Genomic DNA, 11,518 nt, shown 5'->3' on the forward strand with positions numbered 1-11,518 from the left:
TTTCCACAAACTGTGCTTGCTTTGCAGAACAGTATTTCCCATTTCAGGTTACTCATTTAAATCCGGTCATTGCATTTTCATAATTACATTGTTTGTTTTATTCCGTTATTTCGTGTTTGTTGTTTGTGTTAGGTGTAATGTCTGTCTTATGTCAGTTGTAGTGTTAGCTAGGAATAAATGCATGTCTTTTACACAACTTTAGCCTCCGTCATTGTGTGTCTCATAATAAGTTCCTGCCTTTGTGCGATCTTGCTACACGCTCTGAACCTCAAACTCGCCTGAAACATCGCGAGACTCTCTCTCATTGGCCGTGAGGGGAGCTTCGCTACCAATCGTGTACATTACCTGGTGATGCAGCTCGCTGGACGAGCCTTCTAACCCAGGTTACTAAGCGATACTGGTAATTAGTGAATCCCATTTAAGTCTCACATTAACAGACTCACAGGGATACCGCAATTGAGTTTGGAGGAGCCGACCATTCGGCATAACAATTGATTAATAATCAGCATTAAATAATAATTAATGAAACTTTAATTAATTCAAACATATTGGTGGAGAATATTAAAATTTATTTGAGCTAATAATTCCTACAAGGGCTTCGTCGCATACTTGGAGAAGGATCTCCATCCATCCATCCATCCATCCATTTTCTCCCGCTTATCCGAGGTCGGGTCGCGGGGGCAGCAGTCTCAGCAGGGAAACCCAGACTTCCCTCTCCCCGGCCACTTCCTCCAGCTCCTCTGGGGGAATCCCGAGGCATTCCCAGGCCAGCCGAGAGACATAGTCCCTCCAGCGTGTCCTGGGTCTTCCCCGGGGCCTCCTCCCAGTGGGACATGCCCGGAACACCTCACCAGGGAGGCGCCCAGGAGGCATCCTAATCAGATGCCCGAGCCACCTCATCTGACTCCTCTCAATGCGGAGGAGCAGCGGCTCTACTCTGAGTCCCTCCCGAATGACCGAGCTCCTCACCCTATCTCTAAGGGAGAGCCCAGCCACCCTGCGGAGGAAACTCATTTCGGCCGCTTGCACTCGCGATCTCGTTCTTTTGGTCACTACCTACAGCTCGTGACCATAGGTGAGGGTAGGAACGTAGATCGACTGGTAAATCGAGAGCTTTGCCTTTTGGCTCAGCTCCTTCTTCACCATGACAGACCGATGCAGCGCCCGCATCACTGCGAATGCCGCACCGATCCGCCTGTCGACCTCCCGCTCCATCGTCCCCCCACTCGTGAACAAGACCCCGAGATACTTAAACTCCTCCACTTGCGGAAGGATCCCATCCCCGACCCGGAGAGAGCATTCTACCCTTTTCCGGCTGAGGACCATGGTCTCGGATTTGGAGGTGCTGATTCTCATCCCAGCCGCTTCACACTCAGCTGCGAACTGTCCCAGCGAGAGCCGAAGGTCACGGTCCGATGAGGCCAACAGGACCACATCATCTGCAAAAAGCAGAGACCTAATCCTGAGGTCACCAAACCGGACACCCTCAACGCCCTGGATGCACCTAGAAATTCTGTCCATAAAAGTTATGAACAGAATCGGTGACAAAGGACAGCCCTGACGGAGTCCAACCCTCACCGGAAACAAGTCCGACTTATTGCCGCTCATGCGGACCAGACTCTGGCACCGGTCATACAGGGACCGAACAGCCCTTAAAAGGAAGCCCGGCACCCCATACTCCCGGAGCACCCCCCACAGGACTCCCCGAGGGACACGGTCGAATGCCTTCTCCAAGTCCACAAAACACATGTAGACTGGTTGGGCAAACTCCCATGAACCCTCCAGAACCCTGCGGAGAGTATAGAGCTGGTCCACTGTCCCACGGCCGGGGCGAAAACCGCACTGCTCCTCCTGAATCCGCGTTTCGACAATCCGGCGGACCCTCCTCTCCAGAACCCCCAAATAGACCTTACCAGGGAGGCTGATATAAACACTGATATATACTTATATATAGATATATATTAACAGTATAAAAAAGTCCATGTCAGGAGTGGGTCATTTGTATATATATAGATCTCGGTTCATACGATCTATATATTTTCCCTTAGCTATATTTATTTTTCATCACTATCTCCCCATGTCAGGAGTGGGTCTTTTGTATATATATAAAAACAGGGACACCGTTGCATAATGTGCCCGACGTTCCACATGATCCCACTGCCACTGATGATCTGACGGACAACGTCTCCATCCCTATCCCTCCAATACTGGAACAGCTAGTTTGGTAAGAATCAAAGTGTGTTGTGTGGTTCTCATATATATATATATTTCAGAGGGGAGCTTCGCCCAAAGTCCCAGATCCGGCCAGCGGCTGCCAGGCCCCTGGTCCGGGAAGGGGGCAGAGCCTTAATAGCAAGAAAAGCAACAGGGAGCTTTTTGTTTGTTTGTGCATAGTACACTTGCTTTATTGTAGGAAAATTTACAGGGAAAACAATGGAAATTTATACAAGAAAGTAAATCACTCACATGGAATTACATAATTACATTTTAATGGACTATGAATTTTCTTTATGAATTTTCTTTAGTCCCACGGTAAGTTCAGTTGCTGCAGCAATAGTGTTCTTGAAGATCCAGCCAAATTTGGCGCATGAGAGAAAAAGGGGGAGAGAGAGAGATTAGACTATGAACACATACTCCAGTCATTTTAAATATCATGTTATTTTAGAAATACATCACCTGAAGTCCTGTGCCTTGTACTACGTGATCCTGCGCATGCATCATAGCATTTGTCATATCCAGTCCAGGTCCAGTCCCTCGCCAGCAAAGGATCTCTTCTTGACCCCGTAGTCAAATCGAAGCTCCTCGTCCACGGCAATGTCCCTCGATGCCAGGAAGAGCAGGATGTCCCGGTTGTCCAAAGAGTAAAGCCTTGGCCGGAGGTTTGCCCGCTTACCCGAGTGACCAATCAGCCTCCCAAATGTATCTCTGCCCGGATGGCACTGACATCGCTCATCACGGGCATCGATACATTTGGCCAGCCCCTTCGTGTCCTGATAAAAGAACACAAGTCCACTCTGTCCTTCCGTGGTGTGACTGAGGATGCGAAGACCCTCCTGCCGCGTGACTTGCCTGCCATGGTAGTCACAGACTACCTCACCAGCGACAAACTTCCTTCTTGTCTTCACACTTCTGCCCTTTTCTTCAGTCTCCACAATGGTCAGTCCCTTCCACTTCTGACTTCTGACAAGCTTCCTGATCACTCTGCAGTCCATCGCCGTGTCCACCGAACCAGGAGGCTTCCACTGCTTCAGCAGCAGCTGAACATCTGGGTGGTTGACAGTCCACCCCTGCTTCTCCATCCAGGCATGGACCTTGCTCTCCTTTGGCAGACGTCGACCGAAGTGCTCTGTGAAGAAAGCCAAATTATTAGTGAACATGCATTAGTCTAGATGCATCTAGATGCTTGAAATAAGTTATAGAAACTTTACTCACCTATGACATGCTGCATCCGAAGCGCCTTTTGCTCAGCGCGCCAGCGGTCATAGCACGGACGTTCATGGGTAATCCCCACGAGGTCAGTGCGTGCCGACTTCCCTGGGCAGGTTCCATCGATGGTCACTGGAAATGACCTCATGAATAGGTCATAGGCAGCCACCTCGTCCATCTTTGGAAATCTGGAACCTGAGGTCTGAGCTGCTCGCTCATCCGGACTAGAACTAAAACAAAGAAAGAAATTTAATAACGTAAGTATGTAGACGGAATTAGTAATTGTTAATCCATCAAGATTGTTCAGAAAGTTACAAGAAAGGACTTTACTTACTCAGATTCACCAGCAATGTGTCTGAGAAGCATGCGGGCCCGGATCACATTTCTGGACTCCCTCATCCGGTAATGTCTCTCTGCCGTGGACATGCTATGGGAGAGGTAGTCCGCCATATCTGACATATCCTTGGTGGCAGTCCCAAATGCCCGTCTGGCCATCTGACTTGTGATGTTCGGGAGGTTGTACCTGCAACAAAACATATCAGATGTTGACATATCACCTTTCACCACAAGAATGTAAGAAAACTTTTGCAAACAAAGCTGTATGTAAACTGTCCTTACTTCTCATGCAGGTGACGCAGGTCATTTGAGCAGTTGTAAATGCTGTTGCCAGAGGAAGAGATGAAGAACTTGTCTTCACTACTAAGGTCACTCTGTCTTCCAATCAACATGGCAGGTCTGACCTCAGTATAATACAAGTTGAACCACTGTAAATAAAATAGCAAGTAAGTAAACAAACAACCAAATAAAATTACAATTTCAATCACGTTTAAAATTCCCCAAGCTTAGGATAAATTGAAAGCAGTTGCTATCTTACCATCTCCTCCTCCTGCGACAATGCAAAGACCGCCGCAGTCTTGTGCTTGGTCACCCCAACCACAACGTGTCCACCGTAGGCTGCGTCACGTGTCCGTCTCACCCATTCATTCACCTACAAAAAACAGAATCAAATAAGGGACAAGATGTTTGAGATAAAAGCATGAAAATAAAATTTAAAATCGACTCTGCTGCCATAAGGATTGGCTCTTGTGCTAGAAAGTATACTTACGGTCATATTCTCCACCACCCCAGGACGCTGCTGGTGCTTCAGGATCAAAACAGCCTCCAAGAAGTACAACATCAACTGTCTTTCTTGTCTGGAGAGATCGCAGCCAGGAATGGCCTCCGGTCCTGTCACCTTGCCGATGATCCTGAGGAAGTCGGGCTTGGCAGCATCAAGGACAGCTAGGCACTGCCTTGGTGTCACACAGCCCCGGGTCAGGATTTCAAATCTGATGAAAGAACGGAAGAGGTTAGGACATAATTCAACAATATACATGGATACATTGACACAATAAGCAGCAGAGAAGAAAGTGCTAACCTCTTCTTTGTGGTTTCCCTGCTGACTTGTTTGGAAAAGCCAGCTTGCACTGTCGAAAGAAACTGTATGAAATTCACACAGTGCCTGTGCAGCTCCTCGTCCTGAAAGCACAGGTCGGTCCCTCCCGTATGAAACTTCAGGAACCTGTTTAAAAAGAATAACAAATTCAGTGAGTTGAAGTGAGTTGAAATTTGATGCATGCATATTTTTTTTATCAATTGCTGTGAACCACCACTGACCTTTTGATGCTCTTTAAGTAATTCTGATGTGTCTGCTTCGACAGGCCCGCTGCAGACAGTTCAGAGAAGAACTTCCGAGTATCTTCGTGCTTCTTGACAAATTCCAAGCTGGGCTTGGATGGGTTTATGAAATACATAAACCGTGCCATGTTCTCCACCTGGAATTGTTATATGGTATTGTTATAAGCCAAGAGAAATAATAAACAACAACTCACACAATGCACATGTGTATATAAATGAATGCATCATTATTCTCCTCACCTCCTGTTTGAAATTTTCGTTTGCCAAATCATTTTCCAAATAATTGGCAAATGACTTAAGCAGATGATGGTCCAACGAATGTTTCTTGTAGAGACCTTTCTTCTCCATGTTCCGCCTCACCATGGACATCTTCACCTTCACAGAGGGGCTGAATTGACGGGCAGCGAGAGACGATCAGAATGAGCAAGTTTGTTTCGTACACACTAGATACAGTTATATGTATGTACCTCTATCATATCAGAAACATCAATTTGTACAATTTATATTGTCAGTTGTTATTTAAAAGCAGGCCCTTACCACTGGTATAGATCTCCCTCAGAACTGGTCACAGGCTCCGGATCACTTGCTGTAGATGATCCAGCTGTTGAGGGAACAGCAGGTTCTTCCACAGCAGGTGCCGCCACAGCAGGGGGAATGTTCAGCACAGAATTCCCTCTAGCCTGTAGCTCCTGGACCATCCTATTCACCCTGGGAAACAAAATGATTTACTTAATTGGAATAAATGTAACAAATTTTATCAATGATAATTAAGTAATTGTGAAGTCAACGGAATAAAATGAAGTGAAGCACATACCTGCTGATGGGATCAGCGTCCCCCACGAGTGCCTTGAGGAAGTCGTACTCCCACACCCGGCCGTGTCGCAGCAACTCCATCGCCTCCATCTTTGCTGCTTCCACAACCGCTGAAATCTCCTGCTCCGATGCCTTCTGCATGCACACTCTCCTCAGGTGGACAGGGAGACTGAAGTGGGTCTTCTTGCAGAAAGGGCACAGGAGGAAGTGCCTCTTGACAGGTAGACTACGACAAAGAGATCAGGGTTATTAAAACTTTTTTTCCCAATGGGTAATAACCAGATAAACAGATTTTGCATAGCAGTCATCCAATATTACACAAAATTACATCATCAGACCAAAGTGTACTTACGCAGAAGAAGCCATGTCTCTGTCTTTGGAGTTCTCAAAGTGAAATGCAAAAAGATTCAGTCACTGGCCTTGTACAGACAAGATACAGTTGTGAAGCCTGTGTCTTGGGGTCAGACTATTTAAGCATGTACCAACCAGTGACATCACCAAAATCAGATGAATTCCCCAGCTAAACCCGCCCATATCAGTATCAATTAAAACAGTACTTCAAACTGAAGACTTGTTTCTAATCATTGACATATAGACAGAAAAACTGAAATCTATTGTGTCTCTATTTGCATTTTGATAGCCCCAGCTAATCCCAACTAAAAACATATAATAGGTGTGAAGTGATTGAGGCAGAGAGCAATCAATACAGGAGGTGCAACCACTCAACCACTTCACACCCAGCAACACAAGGGGTCTGTTTGGGGATATTATACTTTTTACAAAGAAGGAATGCTCAGTTTAATTTATTGTTGAACAGACCAACCACAATTTTATGCACAGAAAAACCCAGTTTAAATTTTTAAAAGGGCATAGGAGAAAAGCAGTAATGTGCATATACTTTAGAACTTTATTTTATTTTATTTTTATCAAGAAACGAGGATAGCCCCACTATTGTAAGAGCAATATATCAAAAAATGAGATACATTAAAGACTGAGTCTGCTGCTACTAGTAATCACTGTATGTCAGTTTGCCCTTGTCAGTACGAATAGAACAACGTGAAATTCGTAGAACACACAGGGTTTTCAGATGCTGGTGCTTTAAGACCGGCTTGCGACCGCGTGTGTGCATTAGAGCGAGGCGTGTGGTGTGGGGGGCGCAATTTGGTTCTGTAATTTCAGGGTAAAAATGGGGAAATCTAAATAGGATCATAATGGGGAAGTTGCTCAGAATCGCTGTACCTTTCGCAGGGTATGTCGGGTGTTGAAAAAAAAAGTATAAAAAAGTGATTTTCCGCTGCTATCCGAACCACCACAGAGGACCTTGGATGGGGTCGCACGCCGCCACGAGGAGCGCTTAACCCGGCCAGCCCGGAGGGGTTATTTATTTATTTATGGATAAATTAAAAAATAACTGAAAGTAACTAATAAGCAGAAGAAAAAAAAATGAAACGGGGAAAGGCCACACAGGCAGACTATATATGAAATTAAAGCTCAGTATTTGTGTTTTATAATGAGTCCAGTCACATCCGTATTACACCAGGGGATGGTTTGTTATTTATTTATTTAAAAGCTTCAGTATATTAGGGCCACCTTTCAGGTTTCAGCAATACTGCTTATGCAGACATTCATGTAATCCCAATTTCACAAACCCGCAGGGATTTCAGTCATGTCCCAAGTCTGCTAACCCACAGGGTTACAATATTACAATAATGCAACTACTTTTAATCCAACTATTTACATAAGAACATAAGTGTCACGCTCGCGGGTAGAGCAGGCAGGAAGCAGGCGAGCGTAGCCAGGTAGTCAGGGTAACGGGGTTTAATAGCAGGCAGACGTACAAGCACGGACATCAACGGACACTACACAATGACTGATCTGGGGATAACTGACTCTGACAAGGACTAAATACACTAGACAAGCCACGGACAACAAGCCACAGGTTAGAACAATCAGGGCAAAACAGGAGGTAATGAGGTGGGCGTGGCACACATCGGGAGCGGACGGAGCGGGGCGTGACATAACCCCCCCCCAAAGGCGCGCCCACCGGCGACGGACGGGACGAGGGAACAAGACCTGAAAGACAAAAAGCAAAAACCATCAACGAGACCAGGGAAACAGGACCGAAACACAAAACAGAAACAAGGACGAGAAGAAGGACAGGACGCGACAGAGGACGGGGAACGCAGACAGGCAGAGAGAAAAAGGGGACACAAAGGGGACACCCACAGGCGACACGAAGGGGCCAGGAGCGCACAGAGGAGGAACAGAGGGACCAGGAACAAAGACAGGCGGAACGAAAGGGCCAGGAGGGAACGGAGGAGGAACAAAGGGCGCCCGAAGGAACCCAGGCGGGCGACGGGCAGCGGCCGGAGGGGCCGCAGGCGAGAGGGAGAAGGGAGCAGGAGGGGACCACCCAGGGGCCAAGGGAACGGGACGAGGGAGTGACGGAGGGGACACGGAGGGAGCAGGAGGGAACACCAGGGAAGGCAGGCAGGAGGGGGAAGCCGCGGCAGGCGGAGGCGCAGCCGGAGCCGGCGAAGGCGCCGTCCGACGCCAAGCCGGAGCAGGGGGGCCCGGAGGCGGCCGACAAGGAGCCGGAGGCGGGACCGAGGACCGGCACCGAGGATCCAGGGGGGGACCCGGCGGCGACCGCCGACCCCGAGGCGCAGGACCCGCAGGCAGCCACCGAGCCACAGCCAGGGGCCGAACGGGCGCGCCAGGGGGCAGGGCGGGCGGGACCCGGGCCCGACGCCTGTGTCCCCGTCCCTTACGGGACACTGACAGGCGGGGTCCTGGGGGGCGTCGGCCTTGCTGGGGTAAGGGCGAGGGAGTCAAGGCCTCTAATGAGGCAACAGGTGGGGCAGTCAGAGCCGCGGGCGTGGCCGCAGGCGGGGCAGCCAGAGCCGCGGGCGTGGCCGCAGGCGAGGCAGCCAGAGCCGCGGGCGAGGCCGCAGGCGAGGCAGCCAGAGCCGCGGGCGAGGCCGCAGGCGAGGCAGCCAGAGCCGCGGGCGAGGCCGCAGGCGGGGCCGCGGGCAGGACCGGAACGGCGGCCTCAGGCGGGGCCGCAGACAGGACAGGAACGGCGGCCTCAGGCAGGGCCGCGGGCAGGACGGGAGAGGTGTCCACAGGCAGGGCCGCGGGCAGGACGGGAGAGGTGTCCACAGGCAGGGCCGCGGGCATGAGTCCAGCAGGGGGCGCCTCGGTGGGCTTGGGTGCAGGCGGAGGCGGCACCGGGACCTCAGATGCAGCTGTAGGCACCACCAGCACGTGGCCAACAGGGGGCGCCGCAGCAGGCACCACCAGCACGTGGCCAACAGGGGGCGCAACCGCGGCGTGCACCTCAGGCAGAGCGGAGGCAGCTGCGGGCGTGCGACCAGCAGGGGCCGCTTGGGCAGGCGCCTCGGGTGTCCGGTCAGCAGGGGGCGCCTTGGCGGGCGCCGCCAGCACGCGACCAGGAGGGGGCGCCACGGTGGGCGCCGCCATCACACGGCCAGCATGGGGCGCAACCGTGGCCACCTCAGGCCGTTCAGGCGCCGGCAGGACGGGCGAGACAGGCAAAACAGGCAGTTCAAGCGCCGGCAGGACAGGCAAAACAGGCAGTTCAAGCGCCGGCAGGACAGGCAAAACAGGTAGACTGAAGAAACGAAGCGAGATGTGTAAAAAAGACTGAAGAGTTTTCCCACCAACCTGCTCATAGGATTAGCATCATCCATAATGTCTCGCAGGTGCCTGTAGCTGAACACCCTGCCCCACTGCAGAACTTCAAGCGCATCCTGCTTTGCCTTCTCCACTACTTCTTGGATGGCTTCTTTCGAAGATCTCTTCATGCACACCTTAGTCAGATGCACCGAGAGGCGTGCCTGTGTCTTCTTGGACACGGGGCAGAGCAGGAAATGCCTGTTGGAAGTACTGCAGATAAAAAAAAACAAACAAAAAAAACAATTAACAGTTATGTAACAGTCAAGGAAGTGTTACTTAAGATTAGATTTAATTCATGATTTTCAGGACCCATTAGAGAGATGGAGAATACCGCTTCTTTCAAAAAGATTTATGACCCAAAGGTCATAAAGGTCACGGGTCAAAAGTTCACTGGCTGGGCGGGTCTGGGGCGTGACGTCACCTGGCTGTGAGCCAGCAACGACTAGTGAGGTTGGGAGAGGTTTTTTTTTATTATTATTTATTTATTTATTTATTATTATTAATTAATTATTTATTTATTATAATTATTATTAATTATTTATTTAATTATTTGAGGATTTTGAATTGTGTGCTTATGAGTGGGTTTTTGTGGGAATAGCCCCGTGCTACGAGGGTGCCGAGGACGGAGCTGAGGACGGGGGCTGAGTGGGTCGGTTACCTGATGGAGTGTGAGCGTACGGTGCCTGTGGAGCGGTACCTTGGGAAGGTCCCAGTCGGTCCAGCGGAGCGTGTACTTGGGCATAGCGCAAAGGCCTCGGAGAGAGCGATGCTGTGTCTGGTGTGGTACCGTGGTAAGGTCCCATGGCTTTGGATAATCCGCAAAGGACTCGGAGAGAGCGATGCCGGAGAGCTGAGAGTTGTGCTGCTCGAGACTGAAAGAAACCCTGTGAGAATGAACAAGTTGGAGCTAAGAATGAGAGGAGGAGGAGGGTCTGGGTCTGACGCTATCCTCCTCCAATGTACGCTTAGCGGCAGTTTGTGTGTGTGTGTGTGTGTGTGTGTGTGCGTGAAAGCCGACACCCCCCTGCAGCAGTAGCAGTTTGGCCTTGTGTTTTTCCTCATGCAACCTATGTACATCCCGATAGGTCAAATCCCGGTCAAACTGTAATTTGGGCCACACATCAAGTTTGACATTTTGTATTTCAGTAAATTTTGTTTGAAGTTTTGTCTTTTCCCCCGACTCCCCGCCACACATCAAGTTGGACATTTTGTATTTCAGTAAATTTTGTCTTTTCCCCCCGACTCCCCCCATACCGTCTGCGCAGTTAAAACGTACATCGAAATAGACAACAGATAAAACTTGACAGGACGTATATTTCTCCTTAAATAAATCCTAAAAAGTAACCAACCGCAGATATTTTTAGTATGCCGAGCAGGGTTTCCCTCCTTTGGTAAAGAGACACAAGTACCCCACACCCAGTATCATCAAGGCCTTGCCCTACTGGAAAGAGAAAACTACACGGGACCTGCATAGAGTGAGTATATTATTTCTTTTACGCGTGTTTTATGATAAACACCATACAATAAAATAACTTAAAATAATTATTTTATTTTTAGAGATTCAGCTATTTTGGGTTTGTTTTTTTCTCTACGGGAGACGCTGCGGTTAGAAAACTCCATATAGTGAGTATATTATTTCTTTTATACGTGTGATAAAAACGCTATTCATTAAAAATAACTTATTTCATTAAAAATAACTTATTCTAATAATAGGTATTCTCTATTATTTTATGTACAAGAGAGACGGCACGGACCGGTCAAGAGAAAATCTACGCAAGACCTGAATCAGCAGGTATGGACGGAGCAACACCCCCTCCTATACCCGAAGCACTATTAAATGAAATGGACAACATCAACAACGGTAATAATGAAAATGATGCGGTTTATCAACACGACTCGCAAA

General features: G+C 49.0%; 1 protein-coding gene across 1 annotated transcript; it reads right to left on the reverse strand.

Annotated features, from left to right (window-relative positions):
* Positions 1–2,729: 2,729 nt before the first annotated feature.
* LOC140582735 (uncharacterized) lies at positions 2,730–10,281 on the reverse strand. The gene is made up of 13 exons (XM_072707048.1): positions 10,274–10,281; positions 6,269–6,300; positions 5,918–6,142; positions 5,641–5,811; positions 5,344–5,491; positions 5,083–5,240; positions 4,844–4,987; positions 4,532–4,754; positions 4,301–4,414; positions 4,045–4,190; positions 3,761–3,949; positions 3,433–3,656; positions 2,730–3,346 (listed from the first exon to the last, which is right to left on the reverse strand). Exons 2-13 carry the CDS (start codon positions 6,280–6,282, stop codon positions 2,730–2,732), a joined length of 2,373 nt encoding a protein of 790 aa, XP_072563149.1. The 5' UTR covers positions 6,283–6,300; positions 10,274–10,281.
* Positions 10,282–11,518: the final 1,237 nt, after the last annotated feature.

This window comes from Paramormyrops kingsleyae, chromosome 25, assembly GCF_048594095.1.
Source record: "Paramormyrops kingsleyae isolate MSU_618 chromosome 25, PKINGS_0.4, whole genome shotgun sequence".
NCBI classification, from domain to species: Eukaryota; Metazoa; Chordata; class Actinopteri; order Osteoglossiformes; family Mormyridae; genus Paramormyrops; species Paramormyrops kingsleyae.